Source organism: Physeter macrocephalus, chromosome 10 (assembly GCF_002837175.3).
Source record: "Physeter macrocephalus isolate SW-GA chromosome 10, ASM283717v5, whole genome shotgun sequence".
NCBI lineage: Eukaryota > Metazoa > Chordata > Mammalia > Artiodactyla > Physeteridae > Physeter > Physeter macrocephalus.
In genome coordinates this window covers 14,741,833-14,764,882 of record NC_041223.1, presented here as the reverse complement: position 1 = coordinate 14,764,882, position 23,050 = coordinate 14,741,833, and the positions used below count along the sequence as shown (strand labels likewise).

At 41.4% G+C, this 23,050-nt stretch overlaps 1 protein-coding gene across 1 annotated transcript in view; it reads left to right on the top strand.

The window, feature by feature from the left end:
- Nucleotides 1-22,542, top strand: part of CCDC170 (coiled-coil domain containing 170) — a 56,875-nt gene extending 34,333 nt beyond the window's left edge. The window contains 4 exon segments of the mRNA XM_028494826.1: nt 3,954-4,127; nt 6,432-6,674; nt 18,455-18,694; nt 20,862-22,542. Of these exon segments, the coding sequence (XP_028350627.1) occupies nt 3,954-4,127; nt 6,432-6,674; nt 18,455-18,694; nt 20,862-21,062 (858 nt within the window). The 3' untranslated portion in view covers nt 21,063-22,542.
- The last annotated feature ends 508 nt before the right edge of the window (nt 22,543-23,050 follow it).

The window sequence follows — 23,050 nt, the reverse complement described above, 5'->3', positions numbered from 1 at the left end:
AGATGGGCAAATCAGGGCCCAGTTAGTACAGTTAGTGCTACAATCAAGATAGGTGTACAGTGTGACAGGAATTCAGATAAAGGAGTAATTACTTCTTCCCTATTTCTGTGTGAGAGGAAATGAGCCATATTCACACAAGTGGTCACATGTGAGAGGGGCCTGAAAGAATGAGTAGGAACTTGGCAGGCAGAAGCGGTGGGGAAGGAATTTGAGGCAGAGGGGACAGCAGGAAGGATGAAGAAATAGAGGGTGACAGGGAGACTGGAGCGTGATGCTTGCTGAGGCAAAGGCAGGAGGCAGCCCTCAAGGTGGCAGGAATAACTGAGGTAGGGCAGGCTGATTACGCGAGGCTTTATCCTGCCGGTAATGGAAAACCACAGGAGGGTTCTGACGGAAAGAAAGGTTTTTCTGAAGGCAGAGTGGCTCTGAGCGTCTAGAGGCTAAAGGAAGGAGCCCGTTGGGGGATTCTTAGGGTAGTTTTGATCAGAAGATAATAAGGGTTTGGATCAAGTAGGGGTTTTGTGGGTAAGGATGGGGATAGATTTGAAGAATTTGGGACGGTGACGGGAATTTCTTGAACGGATGCCTGAAAAAGGTGTGTTGGTTGAAATGTTGAGCTTGAAAGGAAATCCTGCCCCTGAGTATAATACGTTAAACTGGAAGATATCTGACTGCCGGACATCTACACCTAGATGTTCCACCAACACCTTGCACTAAACATATTCAAAACAAAAATGATTCCCTCTCCTCAAATCTGTCCCTCTCCTGCCTCAGTGATGGTGAGGTAATCTGCCCAAGCCAAAATCCTGAGAGGCACCTGCAGTGCTTCCCTCTTTTCAGCCAATTCCTAAGCACCGTAAATTCTGTCTCCTCAATAGATCTCAAACATCCCCTCCCCCATCTCTAATTTAGAAGCAGGGCTTTGGTTCGGAGCATGATGAGGATTTGCACGGGCTGCAGAAAAACCCTTCTAACCGATGTCCCCACTGCTCCCGGGGTGCTCTTAATTAAATGCGTGTCTAATCTCACCTTCCTCCATCCTAAAACTGGTCAAGGGCTCTGGATGGTTCTCAGGACCAGGTCCTGATTCTTTCTTTACATGGCTGTGACCTGGCCAGTTTCCAAGTCCAGGCTCTCTCTCACCTGCAATCTCTCCAGCCAATGGTGGCAAAGTCAGAAGCCTCCTGAGACCAGCAGGGCACTGGTAGGGTGTGCGGGGAGTGGCCAGAGTCCAAAGACATCCACATTCGAATTTGTAATGTGCCCAAAGAAAAGAAGGCCCCCTCGGCAGTCCATATTGCACACTGCTGGTCTCTCTGAGAAAATGTTCTCCTTACCGTCTTCTAGGAATAACTATATAATAATAATAATAATAATAATATAATAATATAATATATATATTATATATTATATATATAATTATATTATATATATAATATATATAATATAATTATATAATATGTATAATATAATATAATAATAATAATAATATCCCTTCAAGACTCAGCTCCAACGTCACTTCCTCTGGGAGCCTTTCCTCAGAGGCTTAGTTCTTCACGCAACACGTACCTGGCCCTGTCACGGCACTAATCACCCTTTTTGTATCCACGTCTTAATTCATCTTTTCCAATCAGCTCAGAACTTGTTGAGGCCCGGGGAAATCATTTTTTCTGGATTTTTCCAGGGCTTAGAGCAAGAATCAATCAATATTATTTAAATAATAGAAGAAGCATGTCAAAGGCAAGACTTTTAGGTAGATCGGTGTCTCTTCCCGCCTTCGTTAGGATGACTCATTAATTTTAGCTGAGGCTGTGCCAAAATAACTTTCAGTTATGCAATCAAGTTGTGTAAACTGATTCTACCCATGGTGGATCTTTCATAGGTAACTGCCTATAAAATAGTAATAGTAGCCTTACTGCCTAGTAAGCCTAGTAAGCATGTAAGATTGAAAAGCAAAGGTGTATAGAGATTAAATTTAAATACAGGTAATTGAGGTAAATTTAAATAGTAGGCATGTAAGATTGAAAAGCAAAGGTGTATAGAGATTAAATTTGAATACAGGTAATTGAGGTAAATTTAAATAGTAGGCATGTAAGATTGAAAAGCAAAGGTGTATAGAGTTAAATTTAAATACAGGTAATTGAGGTTTATACCACATAGGATATATTCATGCTAAGCTGTGATTCAAATGAACAAAATGTACAGGAATCCTGTCAGCAACCTTAACTTTCTGAGGCTTAGCCAAGATCCTTGAAAAGGCACTTTCTCTGTGGGGTCTTGGCCCAGTCCTGTCTTAATCCCCTGTGGCCTGCTGTAGGTCCTTGAATGCTGAGTGGATGGGTCACATGTAGAAATAGAAAGAGAGGCTTTTATACCTTCGCTTGAAAGGTACCAACTCTATTTTATTTAAAATACAAACAGTAGCAGTTATTTCACTTTCATCTGCATAGATTAGAAATGAAGTAGTCCATGAGGGGGGCTGACCCAACATTAAGAAGTGACAAACCGGGGCTTCCCTGGTGGCGCGGTGGTTAAGAATCCGCCTGCCAATGCAGGGGACACAGGTTCGAGCCCTGGTTAGGGAAGATCCCACATGCCGCGGAGCAACTAAGCCTGTGTGCCACAACTACTGAGCCTGTGCTCTAGAGCCCCCGAGCCACAACTATTGAAGCCTGCGAGCCACAACTACTGAAGCCCGCATGCCTAGAGCCCGTGCTCTGCAACAAGAGAAGCCACTGCAATGAGAAGCTCACACGCTGCAACGAAGAGTAACCCCCGCTCACTGCAACTAAAGAAAGCCCGCACGCAGCAACGAAGACCCAAGACAGCCAAAAAAAGAAGTGACAGACTGATGATTCAGAGACAAAAACAGCCTGTGGTGGTCCTGTCACACAGTACAGCAGCCATGTCGGTAACGGCTGTGACTCACAGGAGAGATGAAGTTTTATGTAGGCTTTTCAACAAAATTGGAAAATATACACTTACAAATAATTTCGTTCTGATGACTGAAATATAGATAGTTCTGCGCTTTAAGCTGGCATTCTTTAGTCATCAGGAAATGATACTTATTTAAACATATAATTGCCTAAAAATGCCAGATGGATGAGTTATTGCAATGAGAAGGAAATTTCAAAGGTAGAACCCAGATCATGAAATTATGTTATAGAAAGCTCATTGATGGATTTATTTATCTGTCAAGCACTTAGTAAGGACTAATGTCTGGCATGACGAGATAAGCCACAGAAATCAAGTGGAGGAGGATCCTAGGGTAGTTTTGTAACTTTAACCTGTTAAACTATGAACCTTGACTTCCCTGATACAGCTCAATTTTAGAATGTTGTTCCTTTAACTTTGATACATTAAAAACTTTTAAAGACATTTTCTAAAGAATTTAAACTTACGAAAACAAAAATGTTGCCCAAGTTGGTTTGTATGGAGAGCTCTGGTTTCAACGTGATTTGTAGAACCCAAGAAGTGTAAAATGGCAACCGGCTAATTGGTCAATTTCCACCTTGGAGGCCAGGACCCACTTAGGTGGACGGAATTTCCATGGAAGGTGTGTGGATGAGTGGATCGCAGGGGCTGGATTAGCCAGTAGATCCCAGGAGCTGGGACGGTCATGGTAGCAGCAGCAAGTACCCAAAGCAGAGAGATGCAGATGCAGTCAGGAGCGTGCCACATTTGTCAGGTGGCAGGGTTAAGAAGAGTGTATAATGTTAGACTGAACATCAAGGCCACTGACCAGGAGAGTCAAGACAATTTGGACAAGGAACAGAACATGGAGCTGGCAAGGTGGTTCAAGAATTCATCAGCAAGCACTGGAGTCAGGGGCTGGGCTCTGTACTGGGTTTAATGAGAACTACCTGTAAGCTTGGGAGAAAGACAAGGATTCTGTGAGATCACCTGTTAACTCTACTTTTGTGTCCCATTTTCATTTTTGTTCTTGGGTTTAGTATCTTAAATTTCTGGACCAGCTTTCAGAGAAAATGAAGTTGGACCAGATGGCTGCTGAACTTGGCTTCGACATGCGTCTGGATGTAGTTTTAGCCCGCACAGAGCAGCTGGTCCGCCTCGAGAGCAGCGCAGTCATTGAAAACAAGACGGTCGCCTACAGTTTACAGAGAAAGGTAGGGGATATTGCTGGTGTTGAGAGAAGGAAGTTCTGAGAAACTTAAATCTTGAAAAATAATTTATTTCCACCATATTTGCCAGTGTGGCTAGGAAACATATTATACAAATATGTATTTAGAAGCCGAGTCTCTATTTCAAGTCTGAAGGGAAAGTCAGTGTATCATCTAAGGTTATGTTTGACTGTGAGTAGCTTAAACAAGTAGAAGTGGGTTTTTTGGTATTTTTTTCCCCTCACATCCATTTCTGGAGGTAAGCAGCTTAGAGTGAGTTGGCAGCTCTACTCTGTAAAGTTTCCAAGGACCCAGGCTCCTTTCAGCTCAGTACTTGCACATCCCTAGGGTGGTCCCTATTGTCATGGTTCACAGTGGTGCCTAGAACCATTATATCTGTGTTCCGGGCAGAAGGTTACAAAAGAAAGGGATGAAGAAGAGGGATGCAAAAGAACATGCATGAGCTGTCTTTTAAAGGAGGCTCCCAGAGTTTTCTATGTGAACTTGTATTTATATCCCACAGCTAGAATGTGTTCTGATGGCTAAACCTAGCTGCAAGGGAGGCTGGGAACTGTAGTCTTTACTCTGGGTAGCCATTTGTCTAGGTGAAAAAGTCACTGTTTCTATGACTATGGGAGAAGAGGAGATCTGGGCAACATCTAGCAGTCTCACCTTTATATAAGCTCTCTTGCACTAGAAAGTAGAGAGGAGAAGAGTTTACTTTCCACTCACTCAAAGGAAGACTTACTGACAGTTTAGACTACATAAATGAATGAATGGATGAAACATAAAAACATAATTATTATGTAATTATTGTCATTGGGGAGAGAAAGGAAAACACAGATGTGTCCTTAGAATAGTTCTTAGGAGAAAATTCTATAGTAGAATTATCGTGTATAGGCTGCTTAATGAGTCACATCTGGGTTCTCAATTTGGTTCAACCAAGCTGTGTGACATTGGGCAAATTATATACTTCTCTGTGTTTCCTCGTATTTAAGATGGGGATGATACCTACCTCATGAGGTTGTTAATAAATAGCATTTTTGTACTCTTGGTTCATAGAAGATGCTCTATTCATATGTGACCTCTTCTCCATTTACTGTATCTTAAGGAAAGAAAGCAGACAACCCCTAGTACCATCAGAGACATTAAACTGAGCTACAATTCTTTCTGAAGTTCTCAGATAATTGATTTTTCCTCAATATCCAATATTATTCCTTCTTAAGTATTATATAATTATTAAAATGACCAGTATACAGAACTCATCATGGTAAATTTGCAGTAGAGTGAAATTTGACATAAAGAAGCTCAGGAAAACGCCTTGTTAAAAAAGGATGTGGGCATGGACATTGCTGTCACTGTTAGACAAGATATTTAAGCCCTCATTTCAGTAAGCCCTTCACACCTTCAAACACTTTACTAATGCAGAATATATAATTGGGGAAAATGGGATGGTCTTTAGCTCTAACATTCTATAATTCTGCACGATTTCAATTCCCAGTGTTTGTAAGAGATGAAAGAGGATCTTGTACTTAATAGTCTACTCACTAATTGTGACATGTGAAGCCCAGGAGGATTTTTTTCTCCTCATAGAGTCCATAATCTTTTTCTAAAAACCATTACAATTTCTTTCATCAAGTTTGACCGTCGATGCTAAGTGCTATTTGCAGACCCTCCTCAGCCTGGTTTGTGGATGGTATAAGGTCTGGCGTATAGTAAAGACACTACTGAAGTAATGCCTTCTTGAAGTCCCTTCTATTGCTAAGATTTTCAATCTATAAACAAAGCTTTCCTCAAAATCTCCTTCATATACTTTAAAAATATATCAACTCCCATGTTCGGTGCCACTCACCCTGGTTCTAAGTGATTGAAACTAGTCAGACTGGGTTTTCGGTACTAATTTACACTTTATCTTCTTTCAGAAAAGACCAGTACAAGTATAGTTGCCATGGGGTGTTGGAGAGGATTTTGTCTGTCTTATTATGTTCCGCTCTTGATAAGCCCATTTTAGTAGTTTTAAAAGTAATTTTACATTTTTATTATGATGCACATAATGTTGGAGAGAATCAGACATTGAAAGCCTACTCCTTTGTGCATTTTCTGTGGCTCTTTTGTCTCATACTTTGCAGCTACCAAATTAATTCTTGGAAAAATAGGGATAGAAAAATGCAATCACGAAAATCTGATGGTTTACAAATTAGTCTTATTGAAGTGTAGATAAAGATCAACATTATCTGAGTAATTCATTTATATTTACTGACTATTCAAGGATTATTAAAAAAAAAAAAATCCCTGTTTGTATCAAATCAGCTAAAGACTCAGAAAGAAAGACTGGAGAGCAAAGAGCTGCCCATGAACCTCCTCCGGCAAAAAATAGCCCAGCTGGAGGAGGAGAAGCAGGTGCATTCGGCATCGGCTGTGGAGAGGGACGAGGCCAATGTCACCATCAGGAAGTTGCAGAAGAAGGTGGAGAGGCTGCAGAAGGAGCTGAGTGTGTGTCGAGAATTGAACACTGAGCTCAAAGCCAGACTGGCTGACACCAGTGAGCTTAAGGCAGGTGCTCAGCTGCATTTCCTCGTCACTGTCCGTGTGTGTTTCCATAAAAGTTTATGCAAAAGCATGACAGCCTTAAAAGGGACACACCAGAAATAAAAGCTGAACATTTCCTCTGATTTTCTAGAGTTGTGAGAAAAATGCAAATATTCCACAAATCAGCAGAGTCGATCAATTTCGTGTCTCTTCAGTATTTGAAACGAAGCCATAGTTGCTGGGTGAAAAGTCAGTCAAAAAGGGGTGATGTGATGTACAGAAAATAAAAACATTTCTTCAAAGTGTGGGTGACTATAATGTTAGGGTTCATGTAGGGATTTTTCACATAGGAATTTGCTTAGAGAAAATGAGAAAATGAACGGAAGTGTTCACTGAGAAGAGGGGGCAGCAGGTGTGTGTTGTGCTGGGCGATGTGTCACACCAAGTGGTGAAGAGGGCAGACAAGTTGGGGTGATGTGATTCCTGGATTCGAGGTGTTCGGCTTCTAATGAATACAGAGAAGAACGAAATTAGAACTTGGGATTTAATAAAAATATTTAAATATTACGTATGTGTGCCACTGGCAATAATACCTAACTTCATGTACACATGTCACCCCTGGCAGATACCCGTGTCGTGAAAGCGGGCAACAATGATGTCCTTGCTCTTTGCAGACATGGGCTCTGGAATGGACTTTTGGAATGTTTCTGAATCTGGAAACAGGCCAGTTGGGAAAAGGAATCTGTGTAGCAGGACAATATTTTAGGGCGTATTTCCCACTCTATTCTCCTTCCTGAGTCATTAGCTTTTTTCCCCCTGAAGCCCTTTTGGCATTAGGAGGAGGCCACTAGATAGAGGCTTATTTCCCTAGAGAAGGGGAGGGCAGACTCCACCCAGGGGAGTGGACATACTTGAATGTAAAGGAAGGGGGAAGCTAGGGAAAGCATCTGATAGGGTGCCTGGGTGGGGAGAAAATATCAGAAGTAAGTATCTTGGACACCCCTCTCATACCTTGAGACTGACCTTTGGGGTGTGTGTCTGGTGGGTCAGGGAGAATCCCTGATGTCAGCACGCAGTTGTTCCCTCCCTGGCTGGCAGGGGCTGCAGGAGGTGCAGGTGCAGGGGACCTAGATTGCACCCATGCCCCAGAGCCTAATGTTCCATTTGCACTCTTGGGGGATATGGAAGGTAGCTAAAGATGCGCTCGGGAGAGCACACTGTGGGAGCAGGTGGCGGTGGCCCGCTCAAGTGAGGGATGCAGTGACTCGCCATCAGAGGTTCCCAGGCAGATGCGCTAAGCCATGATCCCGGCTAAGTGTAGTGAGAGTAGCCGTAGGCGGCCTGGGCCAAGACAGCCCTGTGAACTAGAAGTGGTGGTGGGGTGAGAGGAGCCCACACTTCGTGTAGCAGATAACGGAAGCAGGAAGAGAGCGGAAGCAGGAAGAGAGCGGAAGCAGGAAGAGAACGGAAGCAGGAAGAGAGCGGAAGCAGGAAGAGAGCGGAAGCATTCTGTATACAGAATGCTTCTAGGAGATACAGGATGGGATATTATATAATGTTCAATCCTGAAGTAAAAAAAATGGGTTCCCTTTAGTTTTTCTTTCAATTCTTTCACCATGAAGGAGAAAATCTTAGAGGTTATTATGTCCTAGAACACTTGCTGGTCTACCTTTTAAACAAAGAATAAGCCTTATGCTTAGTGCTGAGTACCAGCAATAGTACCTACTAATACCGTTTTGTTTTATTGTTAATACAGTGTTTGTTTTATTGTTATCTCCCATTTGTGGCACATAATATAAAATTCCCTTTAAAATAATTAAATTCCTTTAAGTTAAAAAGGTGGTTAAGTTAAAGAAGAAAATGGATCATATAGGTGACATGTGGACAGGTAAACAATGTGGAGGTAGAATGGGAATAACTGAAATACAGACAGATTGGAGAAGAGAATGAAAATGAGTGATAATTAAATGCAATAAGCAGGTGAATAGAAACTCTGATTGGCTGCTGCTAACACGGTGATAATTTCTGCGTGTTGGAGCAGTGGGAGAAGAAACTGGGCAGAGGACAGGGCCAGATCACACAGGGCCTCGTGTGTCATGCTAGGATGCTTGGACTTTTCACCTGGGTCCTGGGGAGCCACTGGAGAATTTCAAGAAGATGAGTGAAATTGTCAGGAAAAGACTAAAAAGAAACAGAGATATGAGGAGAGTAAGGGGACTGCAGAATAAGGCTGTGATCAACAGCATCAAGTGCAGCAGTAAGATGAAGACTGAATGACTATTTGCTACACTTGGCTTTGGGACATCTAAGGCTTGAGCGTGTATAATAGCAGGTCATGGTGGTAGTGACTGAAGGCTCTGACAAAAAGCCAAGTTTCAGTAGGCTGAGAAATGAAAGAGAAGTAGAAACAGAGATGGCGGCCTAGTCTTCTTGAATACTTGGATGAAAAGGGAAGGAGAGACAGGAAAGTAAATAAAGTTGGCTTGTGTGTTTAATTTGTTGTTTTATTCTGCATAAAGAGCTACACATATTTCTACAGGTAAGGTATAGAAGAGACTGGATTTGACTGACTCAGCGATCACTCAGGCCCCTAAACATTTAGGTAGAGTTCAAAGTCTGCCTGCCACTAGAGAATAGAGATCTCTATAACTTACTAATACAGTCAATGCCAACTTCATGAATTTGTAAGATTTCAACTACAAAACAGCTTTTTATTGTTTTATTTGAGACATATTAGTATTCAAGACAGACTGATGGTATCAATTCTCCATCTTTGTACATCACCTATGCTTGTCCCTGTGTTAATTTTACTATCCATAAGCAGTATTTCTGACGTTAGCAAAAATGGCCTTCTTGTGTTAGTTTCCTAGGGCTACTGTAACCAAGTACCACAAATTGAGTGGCTTAATACAACAGACATTCATTCTCTCACAATTCTGGAGTCCAGAAGTCTGAAATCAAGGTGTTGCTAGGGTTGGTTCTTTTTGGAGCATCTAAGGGGAACCATTCCATGCCTTTCTCCTGGCTGCCGGTTGCGGCCTACAATCCTTGGCATACCGCTGCATAATTCTGATCTCTGTCTCCATTTTGATGTGACCTTCCCTTCTGTATGTCTCCTTTTCTGTATCTTATATGAATACCCATTACTGGATCTGGGGCCCACCCTAATCCAGGATGATCTCACCTTGAGCTTCTTATCTTTTTTTAAAAATTTTTATTTAATTAATTAATTTATTTTTGGCTGCGTTGGGTCTTCGTTGCTGTGCGTGGGCTTTCTCTAGTTGCGGCGAGCGGGGGCTATTCTTGGTTGCGGTGCGCGGGCTTCTCATTGTGGTGGCTTCTCTTGTTGTGGAGCACGGGCTCTAGGCACACGGGCTTCAGTAGTTGTGGCTCGCGGGCTCAGTAGCTGTGGCTCGTGGGCTCTAGAGCACAGGCTCAGTAGTTGTGGCTCACGGGCTTAGTTGATCCGCGGCACGTGGGATCTTCCTGGACCAGGGCTCAAACCCATGTCGCCTGCATTGGCGGGAAGATTCTTAACTTCTGCACTACCAGGGAAGCCCCAAGCTTCTTATCTTAATTACACCTGCAAATTGCAAAAAGACTACATTCCGAGGTTCTGGGTGGACATCTCTTTTGTGGGGTGGGGCTGGCACTCTTATAAATTAGGCATTAATTTCACCAGCTAGAGAGGGTCGATACAAAGTAATAATTTGGACACATTTCTATGTGTTTTGTTTAAAAAACGGAGATATAATTCACATGCTATAAAATTCACTTTTTTGTTTGGCTGCGCCCTGTGGCTTGCAGGATGTCAGTTCCACAACCAGGGATTGAACCCAGGCCATGGCAGTGAAGGCCCGGAATCCTAACCACGAGGCCACCAGGGAACTCCCCAAATTCACTCTTTTAAAGTACAAAATTCAGTAGTTTTTAGTATATTGACAAGGTTGTGCAGCTATCACCATTCCCTAATTCTGGAACATGTCCATCATCCCCTGACCTCCAAAAAACAAAACAAAACAAAAAAACCTCCATATTCATCCTTTCCCTAAACTCCGTAAACCAGTAATCTACTTTCTGTTTCTATGGATTTGCCCATTCTGGACACTTCATATAAATGGAGTCATACAATATGTGGCCTTTTGCCCATGGCTTCTTTCATTTGCTATGTTTTCAAGTTTCACCCATATTGTGATCAGTCCTTCATTCCTGTATTAGTCAGAGTTCTAAATCTGTGTGTGTGTGTGTGTGTGTGTGTGTGTGTGTGTGTGTGTGTGTACATCCAATTAGTTGGATGTACACACACACACACAGATTTATTTTAAGGAATTGACCCACATGAGCATGGAAGCTGGCAAATTCAGAATCTGCAGGATTGGCCAGCAAGCTGGAAACCCAGGAAGAGCCAGTGTTGCTGTTTAAGTCCAAAGGCTGCCTGCTGGCAGAGTTGTCTCTTGCTCAGGGGAAGTCAGTCTTTTGTTCCCTTCAGGCCTTCAGCTGATCGGATGAAATCTACCCACATTACGGAAGGGCAATGTTAATCTTATGCCAAAACACCCTCGGAAAATTCATGATAATGTTTGACCAAATATCTGAGCATTGTGGCCCAGCCAAATTGATACATAAAGGTAACCATTACAGTTTTTTAATGGTTGAATAATATTCCATTGTATAGATTTACCACATTTTGTTTATTCAGTATTTGATGGACATTTGGATTGTTTCCATTTTTGTTTTGGTCTATGATGAATAAGGCTGTCTTGAACACTTGAGTTCAAGTTTTTGTATGCATTTCCACGACTGTTGCAAAACATGGTTGAAGACCTTGACCCCTAGGTTACCCAAGTCTCCCTCTTTAAGACCCTTGTATTAAATTTCCTCCTGAATTCTAAACCAGGAAGAAGCAGACCTTTCCAGATGACCTGTTAAATTTTAATTTGGCAGGAAAACATAAATATTGTAGAAATGCCTTTTTGAAAGAAAAATATTCTTGCATAGATTTCCCCTCTCTGTGTTGAATCAAAATAATTTTGTTATAATACTGCTTATATGTGTACAAACAACACTATATAGAAATTTCTTATTAAAAAAATATTTATTTATTTATTTATTTGGCTGTGTTGGGTCTTAGTTGCGGCACACGGGATGTTCGTTGTGGCATGCGGGCTTCTCTCTAGCTGTGGCATGCGGGCTGTAGAGTGCACGAGCCCAGTAGTTCAGCACGTGGGCTCTCTAGTAGGGGCGCGTGCGCTCTAGGGTGCGCAGGCTCAGTAGTTGTGGCCTGCGGGCTTAGTTGCCCTGTGCCATGTGGGATCTTAGTTCCCTGACCAGGGATCGAACCCATGTCCCCTGCGTTGGAAGGCGGATTCTTAACCACTGGACCACCAGGGAAGTCCCTAGAAATTTCTTAATCTCATTACATTTTTACCATTATAAGATCCAAACCAATTTAGAAATAAAAACAAAGTATAAAAATAGAATTAAAAAATTAGCAATATTAATTCAGTATGCTAGATTTTAGTTCCCTAAAATCACCATTAGTAAGAATGTGTAGTACTGACTGCTTGTGGCATGGGCTTCTTTTAGTTTGGCATGCCTGCAGTTTTTGTCATCTAAGGATGGAGTGATTGATTATTCTACCATGTGCTTTATTTTGCTACTGCATTTACTTTTCTTGTACAGACACCATGACATAATTTGGCCTCCAGTTGGCATGAATGCATTATTTATGTATTAACTCTACCTTTGCTCTTTCTTCATTAACCTATAGGATAGTTAAAGTGATGCTACTAATTGGCAGAAGCATAGCCTTATGCACAAGTGCAGATGCAGGCACTGAAGTCATGTGGCAGAGCTCCAGTTCTTTGTGTAACTCATGCAACGCCAGTTGCTTTGTAGCCAGCATGGGTTATGAATAGTTTCAGCTGAGTAGATTGAAACACACAATAACAGTGGCTTGGTCAGGAAAGATGTTTACGTCTTTCTCACTGCAAAGAAGCATGGACATAGTCATTCCATGTTTAGTAGGATAGCTTCATGTTCATCGCTGATCCTGGCTTGTTCTCTCTTTCTGCTTCACCATCCAGCAATAACTTTCCTCCTCAATGTCACCTCTTAGGGCAAGCTAGCTGCTGGGGTTCTGGCCTCATTCCAGGCACCAGGCCGAAGGAAAGGTGGAAGGACATCCTGTATGCCACTTTCCAGGAACAATACAACACTTCTTAGTCTTCGTTGGCTGGAACTTAGTCCCTGGGGCTCAGTTAGATGAAGTCAGCCTAAGAAATGGGTCTTTATTCTGGGAAGTAATAAAAAAAGGAAGAATAGATATTTGGTGGTGAGCTTTCAGCCTGTACCATGTGGCTTAATCTTAGTAGGGAGCTGTGGCCAAAAATTGGTAGTCAGACAAGCAAAAACTAGTGGAAAGCCATTATTATCTTCCTTGTAGTCTCTCAAGGAAACACCCAAAGAGGATAACATTCTTCAGCCACCAGAAAAGCTCTCTTCTGCTTTCTAACTTTCTTGATAATCTCCCACGTAAGACAGCTGCTTCCCATGCTCCTCCCACACTCCAGAACTTTCTCCAATCTAGCCAGTGTGGCCTTTCTTTATATTATTTTCCCCGAACCTACCATCTTGACCTCAGCTCTGATTATGTAGATCCGTTGACCTTGAATTGCCCTGAACTCGCCCCACTTTGAATGTGTACATCAAGCAGAACCTGTGAGAAAGAACCTCCTAGGTGCTGCAGAGGGGTTTGTGGTGTGCTCAGCCTGCAGAGTGGAGCATCTTCCTTTGATTTCTGCTATGGTTCTCTCCTAGTGAAATCTCTGTGGTTCTTTGAGGAGGGACACAGCATCATTGGGCGACCCTCCCCCCCTGCTGTCCCACCCCCTTTAGAGAGCCCTCTTGCAGTGCCTGGCTCCCGTAGGGTCCTATTTTCAGTGCGATCTCCTAAAAACCCTCCAGGTGGAGAATTTAGATCCTCTGGCAGATTCAACAGGTCCGATTTTACGTTTAATCACCTTCTCTTTCAGGGTCTTTGGCCCTTATAACACGAGAGAATTGTTCACCAGATTTGAAATGCTTTCCCTCAAGGAGGCAGATGCCAGATATGGTATTCACTGGAAGTGAAGCAGACTCGGAAGCTGGTCCATCCTCTCTGGGGTCTGGGTGGCACATCAATCTTTTTTATGACCATCTCTGTCCCACTGGGAAAAAATTGTGGGCACAGTCTCTCACTGAACTCTGGGCTGGATCTGATAAGCTCCCTTAGTTGGACTAAGAAACCCATTTGCCTTGGCCCCCTTTCCCCACCCCCGACCCCCCATCCTCCCAGCAATCTCGTTTGCTGGATTTGACTTAGGAGGCTGAGGCCTACTTCCTACTGCTGGCTCCCAGTTCGGTCCTGGTGGCTTGGCTTGGAGTCCATTACTTACTCCCTGACAACAAGAATTCAGGCAGCCCTCAGGATTGTGATAAAGTCTCATATTTTTGAGAAATTCTTGGCTATAAATTTTTCTCATTAGGACTTGATTTATGTGCTTCTAACTCTCCAAGCTGTGTTCCATCTCCTTTGGTAGATGGCCCACTGTAAATGTTTTTCCAATCTGAGTAGAAAGGCTGAATGTATCTCCTCTTCTGTTAATATAAGGTTTATAATGCAACATAGCAATCCCAGAAACTTCTTGCTTTGCCCCATGTTTTCTCTGCAGCACTGAGATAGTTGGCATGTGAAGGGAATCTTTATGTTTTAAAGGGAGATAACCTTGTTTTAAAATTGATAGTGATTTCGCCCATCTAATTTCCCTATTTGTAAAATATTTGAAAATCAACACATTATATTTTTTAGAGCACTTGTTCATATAATTTATAAATAAATGTACATATATATTCAGAATTTTTTACTGATAGGATGCATTATACATGTATCGATCACTCATGGGAAAGCTCCCTTCTCAATTTTTTATTTTGAAAAATTTCAAATCTATAGAATAGTTACAAGAATAGCATAACAGACATTCTTTTACTTTTCATGTACATTGTTAACATTTTACTTATTGTTATATTTTGCCTAATGAGAGAGACAGAGAGAGACAGAGAGACAGAGAGAGGAACCATTTGCGAGTAAGTTGCAGACGTCATGACACTTCATTGCTAAATACTTACCAGGTATATCTTAAGAACAAGAGAATTCTTCTGTGTGACCACAGTGCAATCGTTACACTCAGGAATCTACAATGAGATAATATTCTATAATATTATATAATTATATAATATTCTAATATACTCGTACTAATATACAGCACCATTTCCTTGTCTCAAGTGCTTGCCCTACTGGTGCTGGTTCATTGACAAAAAAGCTGACTCAGAATCCCTTCCTACAGCTGTTGCTGGCATTTTATTTCCTGCATATTTCCCAAGCTACAGCAGTTGTTCTTACACCTTCTGGATTGCAAGCAGCTGTCAGTTTCCCAAGAGATTTCCTGTGTCCTGCATGGAGCCAGTTCAAAAGTTTGGAACTTGTCCAAGAGTGTCTGCCATTGACTTCCTCTCTGCCTGGAAAGGAATTTAATTTCTTAAGAATCTGTGTGTGTGATAGTAGGTAAAAACAAGTTTCCAGTTTAGGTATTTGACTCAAGCTTTCTCAGTTTAGTGACATTACCCAGACAGTATAAATCTGATTTTCCATCTGGACATCCATTTCCCAAGCAGGCACCTTTCCTCCATATCATGTCATAATTCCAATCTTAGAATAGCTTCTCCCATTCCTCTGACTTTCCAGAAGTGTTGGAGGACCCTTCAGAGTTTAGGTCAGGTCAGCTTGTGCTCCTTACGCCATAATTCTGGAACTCAGTCTCCGTGAAGATGAGCTCTAACCCCGAGACTCGGTCAAGATTTTAATCTCTGACAGTAGCCTCCAAATGTAGTCTGGGTAAATTGCAACAATCTCAGAATCCCTCATCAATAAATAATCAGCAGTCCAGAAACTAAATGATAATGTTGCTTTATTATTGTTACTCAAAAAAAAAGGAAAAAATAAAAACAAAGGAGGATTTCATTCATCAAGAGTAGCAATATTTTAAAGCGTCTTTCCATTGTTTTCTCTCTCTCTTGTCTCCTTGCTGCATGACACCTATATCTCCTCACAAGTCCCTCTTCCATCATCCCAAGTTTCTTCCAGAAACACTTCCTGCAGCCTAGTTAACAGAGACTCTTTCTTCCCACTCCTCTCTCAGCTTTTTATCGGGTAGATCAACTTAGTCTCTCAGGCTTTCTTCTTCCCCAACACTCTCCCCGTTACTCAGATTTGCCCTGGGAACAACAGGATGGGAGTAGATGCAGCAAGAAAGCATCTTTCCTTCTTAGGAAAGAAGGGATAAAATGAAAGGGGAAGGGAGAAATCAGCAAACGCTCATTATTTGGTATCTTTTTATTACTTTCAGATGTAACCTTTAAATGATTTTCAACAAAATTAAAACACAAATTTATGCTTTTTCTTTGAGAATATGCCTGTAGGCCTTGTCTGAACTGTTAGGAGGCTCAGAACTAAATTCAGAGCTCTGCTGGTATTTGCACTTTGTCCATCCCACGTGTACTTCTTTATTTCAAAGTAATTTCTTCTGATGCATTTAAAGGCTTCTTTGTAAATGTACTTTCCAATAACAGCTTTATCAAGATATAATTCACATATCATAAAACCCTTTTAAAAGTGTACAATTCAGTAGTTTTTAGTATATTCACAGAGTTTTATAAACATCACTGCTATCTAATTTCAGAACATTTTCATTACCCGAAAAAGTAATGGGGAACAGTTACTCCCCATTTTCTACTCCCACCAACCCCTGGCCTTTTCTGGATCTCTCATATAAATGGAATCATATAATAAGTGGTCTTTTGTGACTGAGTTACTTCCCCTAACACAATGTTTTCAAGGTTCATCCACGTTGTAACATGTATCAGTACTACGTTCCTTTTTATTGCTGAGTCATACTCTACTGCATGGATATAGTACAACTTTTTAATCTACTCATCCATTGATGGATATTTAGGCTGTTTTCACTTTTTTGTGATTATGAATGGTGTTGCTATGAACATTCTTGTGAAGGTTTTGTGTGGACGTAAGTTTTTAGTTCTCTTGGATATATGCACCTTGGAGTGGAATTGCTGGGTCATAAGTCAACTCTATGTTTACAATTTGAAAACTGGCCAACTGTTATTCACAGCAGTTATACCATTTTGCATTCTCACCAGCAGTATAGGAGGGTTCCAGTTTCCCCACTTCTTTACCAACACCTGTTACTGCCTACCTTTTTGCTTATAGACATCCAGTGGATAAGTGGTAGCTCATTCATATTTATTTTGAATGGTCAGTTAAAAAATTTTGTGTCTAATTATGCAAAACTACCTCAAATTCTTGTTTTTAAAAATTGTGGTAAAATATACAGAACATAAAATTTTACCATTTTTACATGTACAATTCAGTGACATTAAGTACATTCACACTGTTGTGCAACCATCACCACTATCCATTTCCAGAACTTTGTCATCATCTTAAACTGAAACTCTGTGCCCATTAAACAAGAGCTCCCCATTCCCTCAGCTCCTGGTAACTTCTATTCCACATTCTAGCTCTATGAATTAGCTTATGCCAGGTAACTCACAGAAGTGGAATTATACAATATTTGTCTTTTTGTGTCTGGCTTATAGCGATGTCTTCATAGTTCATCCATGCTATAGTATGTATCAGAGCTTCATTCCTTTGACTCAAATTCTTTTTGTCGGCGGATCTGGTATAATTTTAAATATTAAACTAATAAAGAAAATGTGCCTCATACTTGAGGATGCTCTGTTTTGGCTTTAAGACCTGGGATAGCTTCTGAGAGAGAGGTACCACCCTTCCCTCCTGCCTGCAGTGAATGCTGTGGCCGCCTCCTAGTTCCCATATCCATTGGTGAAGTCAAAATACATTTTTTCAGAAAAACTGCTCATTTCCCTCACAGCACTGATGACTTGCCTAGGAGATTTTAAGTGGGGCTTCCTTGTGGTAAATCACCAAAAGAGGAGACATTTTGCTCTTTCTAATGTTTTTATACCAGGGATGACCCCTTGTCAGGGGTAAAAAGTGCAAGTTGCTTTACCTGTGGAGCCCGGTAGAGTCTATGTGTGAGTACCACAGACTTTGTTTTAATATTTAACCCCTGAATCATGCTATCTACCATTTTATCGCATCAATCTTCCACATAATGATACTCTCATATTTGCTCATAAATTATAACTGCTTTAAGACATGTTCGTCCAGTCTATATGCTTAGCAGAGTCTGTATAACTGGGTTGGATTCCATTCTTTATTCATGAAAAGAGTTGTTAAATGAATTTCATTGACTTAAAAAATTTTTTTTATTATTTATTTTATTATTTTTGGCTGTGTTGGGTCTTCGTTGCTGTGCACGGGCTTTCTCTAGTTGCGGCGAGCGGGGGCCACTTCGCTGCAGCCCACGGGCGGGCCTCTCACTGCGGTGGCCTCTCTTGTTGCGGAGCACGGGCTCTAGGTGCGCGGGCTTCAGTAGTTGTGGCTCATGGGCTCTAGAGCGCAGGCTCAGTAGTTGTGGCACACGAGCCCAGTTGCTCCGCGACATGTGGGATCTTCCCGGACCAGGGATCTAACCCGTGTCCCCTACGTTGGCAGGCGGACTCCCTACCACTGTGCCACCAGGAAGTCCCCACTGACTTCTGATTTGTCTTGTTTATACAATTTTCCTAAATAAATGCAGAAGAAATTATCAGCATTCTCTTTGACTGCTTAGATTAAAACTTTGGAACAGACTAAAGCCATTGAAGACCTAAATAAATCCAGAGACAAACTGGAAAAGATGAAGGAGAAAGCTGAGAAAAAGCTACTGTCTGTCAAATCAGAATTGGAGTCTACAGAGCATGAAGCTAAGGAGAGTAAAGAGAGGGCCAGGAACATGCTAGAAGTGGTAACCAGTGAAATGAAGACATTAAAAGAATCTTTGGAAGATCAGAAAAGAGAGAAAAGCTGGTGAGTAGAAATCTGGCAGTGAAACCTTATTTAGGAAAGATGGGGCAATTCAAAAGCTTGATAATTATTCATACATTTCTTCATAACCAATTTATCAAGCTTTCTATATCATTCTAACCTATCTGTCTTCTTCCATCTTTTTGGCATAAAAAGAACCATTATGATTTACTCCACTAAGAAAAACAATTCACATTTTCATGGCGCGAACTGTAGCAAAGAAAAAGACATTCTTACCAAAGCCATGGAAAGCCTGTGAAAAGCCAGGTTCTGGTTGTGAAGAGGTTTTTATTATATCTGCTGATTGCCTCTGAAGTTTGCGTTATCCCAGATCTTCTAACGATATCCAGGGCTGCAGCCTCAGGAGGGAAATTTTATCTCCAGCAGAGATCAATTGCAGGAAACAATCCCAATTTTCAAACAGTGGCACCCAGACCTGATGGCCAACCAAGCCCAGATGTAAACCATAAAACAGAACTCATGCGCCCGCTGGTTGCAAGGAGGAGTTTTATCTGGTGAGCCCATCAGGAGGTCAGGCATAAAAAAACATGTCCTGGGCAGCCTGACCCCTGCTTTTGGCTTTTATCTCAGTCTCTTTCTGCAGCTCAGAAGGACACAGAGTGGACTCTGATCCGAGGATAGTTTTTCTCTTTGGCTGCCTCTGCTTTGGCTCATGTGTCATGCTGAGTTGAGGAAGGCCAAACTCTAAGAGTGAGTGGTCTCAGAGGAAACCTCTCATCAATTAAGAGCATTGGCCATATTCAAAAGGGTGGAAAGGTTTGGGGAAAACATTTTCATCAGGGAGACTAGGCTGGAAAGAGTGTTCTGTTTCCCTAGTTGGATTCAGCATAGGAAGGATGCTGGTAAGTGAATGAGCACATGATGAGGATGTTTGGAAGGCACTTCTCCTGGAGGAAACATCTGCCTTCAGATTGGATCACACCTTTTCTAAAATGGAAGGATCACACCTTTTCTAAAATGGAGAGGGGTTGTCTGGCGATCTCTAGTTGATCTGCTTCTGCTTTTGCCTAGAATCACAGCAACCAGTCAATGAGAATTTGAAGGGGTATAAGGCACATTTTGTCCATTTTCTCTAGCTCCACAACTCTCATTTTTCCTTTTGTGATGGACAAATAATTGTCCCAGAGAGTCCAGTGTTGTGCGTTGTGAGGTGGCAATCTGTGTGATGTGATTTGATCAACACTTAGAAGTCCTCCATTTTCATCAGCTCATACTTTTTTTTTTTTGCCATTTGTTCTTCCTTTCATTTAAGAGGTTCATTGCCCATTTAACATCCCAGTGCATAAATGCTTATAACACAAGAGACACAACCACACCAACAATTGTAGAGCATTTCCTAGTAGGCAGAACACATACACAGTCATCGTTTCATTTGATCCAAATTTCAGAACAGCCCTGGGAAAAAGATATGGTTAGTCATTCACCCTGGAAGTGGGAAAATGAAATCTTATCAAGGCCAGAATCTCATTCACAGTTGCTGAACTGGGCTTCTTGATTTGGTAGCCAATACCATATTAATTGGCTCATCAGAAAAGTGGTTATGCAATTGCTGAAGGCTGGTGTCTGAAAGGACTTTAGAGGTAATTTAACAGGCTAGCCTTCTTCTCCTCCTCCTCTTCTTCCTCTCCTCCTTTTCCTTCTCCTCCTCCTCTTCTTCCTCTTCTTCTCCTTCTTCCTCTTCTCCTCCTACCCCTCCCCTCCCCATCCTCCTCCTTCTTCCTCTTCTTCTTCTTCTTCTTCCTCCTCTTCCTCTTCCTCTTCTTCTCCTTCTACTATTAGAACATAGGAGCTGTTTTCTACACATTACGTAATGGAAAATGAGGTATTGTAATAACAAATGTCAAAAAATTCTTTAATCTTTCTTCTTCTTCTTCTTCTTCTTCTTCTTCTTCTTCTTCTTCTTCTTCTTTCTTCTTCTTCTTCTTCTCCTTCTTCCTCTTCTTCCTCTTCTTCCTCTTCTTCTTCTTCCTCTTCCTCTTCTCCTTCTCCTCCTTCTTCCATAAATGAGAGAATTAATCAGAGAGTAATGAGAGTAAGTAATTTGCCTAGCTCATGCAAACCTGGGTTTTCCACAGATGTGTGGGTTGCATTTGGTCTAGCTGTGTTGATACATTTTATTCTCTCAGTCATTGTGGTTCTGTTTGACATTGCAGCTGGTGGACTTCAGGGAGGTGGTTTCTCAAATGCTGGGCTTGAACATGACCAGTCTCGCTCTTCCTGACTATGAAATCATCAAATGTCTTGAAAGACTGATCCATTCACACCAGCATCACTTTGTCACCTGTGCCTGCCTCAAGGATGTGACCACAAGACAAGATGGACACCCACAAGGCCACTTACAACTTCTTCAGTGAACACCGTATCTCTTGAGGGAGGTAGAGATGAGAGATAGGACAGAGTTCTCAATTTCACAAATTCCCCAAACCTTTGAAGTTTGATCAGTATGTGAATATCGTATACTTTGATGACAGAGCAAGAATCAATCATGGGCAAAAAAGGATCTCAAATGTGCCAGCCTTAGGTAAATGTTTGGCACTAAAAACACCTATTATTTTATTTGCTAGCACTTTGGGACACAGATGGATTTCACTAGATTGTGTATCTAGAATGGGAAATGACGGTAGGAAATTAACAATTATAGGGTTTCTATTGTGAGTCAGGAGTTCTACTACCCAATTTAATTCTCATAATAACCATGTGGAGAAACTTTAATGTTTTTACTTTACAACCTCTCTGGGGCTTGAGAGGCGATCTTGGTTACCTACCTATGATTGCAGTTAGTTAGTGACAGAACTGGAATGAACACCAGGTCAGCTCAGTATCAAAGACTGCACCTTCTCTGTTGTTTCACAGTCCTACTGTTTCTCCTGAATTCCTGCGATTCTGGTGGAAATTGCCTTCATCACAAAGGAAGAAAAACATCTGTACAATCAAGGACTGGAGTCCAAAAGTGACTGAGATTTATGAGTGTAACCCACATGATTTCTTTAAAAAGCCATACACCTAATTATGTGGATGAAACATACATAGATCTGAGGTCCTGTAAAATGGTCCTCTCTTAAATAAATGTTGCTACCAGATCGTATTTGGTGGTAATCATTAATATTTGAACAGAGCCGAGCTCAGTACTTTAAAAATGAAAGCTTTAACATGAAATACTGGTAAGATGAAGAAATCGTACACAGTTTATTCACCAATATATCAAATGTCCTGACAGCAGGGATACTTTTTCAGGATCGAGATTTTATAGTGAATTTCTATCATTTTCTGTCTTCCTTTTAAATTTCTATTTCACAAATATTTTTCAGGAAACCATATTCTTAACTTGCCAAGAAAAACCTGTTTCTCTTTTGGGTGATTGTCTTATTTCTATTGATGCCATAAGAAAAAAATTTTATAGTCCCTTAAAAGAGCATTAGTGTCTAATTAAAGGAGAAGGAAAAAATAGATTACACCCAAGCATTAAGAGAAAATGAAAACTCTAGAAGAAAGGAGGGGAGTTTGACACAGTTTGGATGACAGCTGACGTAGAGGGAGAGTGACCAAGGGTCTCCGCTGTGGGATGGGTCGTCTCTGCCTGGCTTTCTCTGTCGTGTGCATTTTGCTACTGCACAGCCCTGACTTAGGACATGAACGAGATCTGCAACAGTAGGGGAGGTAGCCACGTATTCTCCCAAGGGAAGGTGTGTGGTCTCTGGAGATCCCTCCTCATGCTCCAAAGATGCAGTGGCTGCTGCTCCGGACCCACATTCACCTGGAGTGGAGGAGGCGACTTCGCTCTTCGGGTCTCTGGGGGTTAGAACTGCTGAGTGACTCTGCTCTGTCCAGGCCACAGAAAGCCATCGTTGACGGGGTCGGGGTGGGCGGGCGGGCCCAGGGGTGGGGGAGATTGTTTTTGTGCATTCTCTCTGTTTTCATTTTCCAAATACAGTCTTTGATGAACTTCATTTATTTTCTTTGTAAATTTATTTTTGACACTCTTCAAAGATGCTTTTTAACATCACTTTAAAAACATACACTGTCATAATATTATTTTTCCATTTTGACTTATCATTAATTGTATTTCCAGATTCATATAAGAGATTAAAAATGGTCCATACTAAAAATGGTTAGTCCTGTACTTTCTCCTTATTACACAAAATTACATTCCATTTATCTAAATATGCATTTATATAATATTTCCAAAATATAACTCAAGCATAGATACAATCATCTTTAATACATATAGAAATATTTAAAGTGTTTGAATATAATCCTTAGGAATTTCTGGTGGAAAGACTCTATGGGATAAGAAAAATAAATTCTGTCTATGTATATATGTCCATATGTGCAGTAACTATTT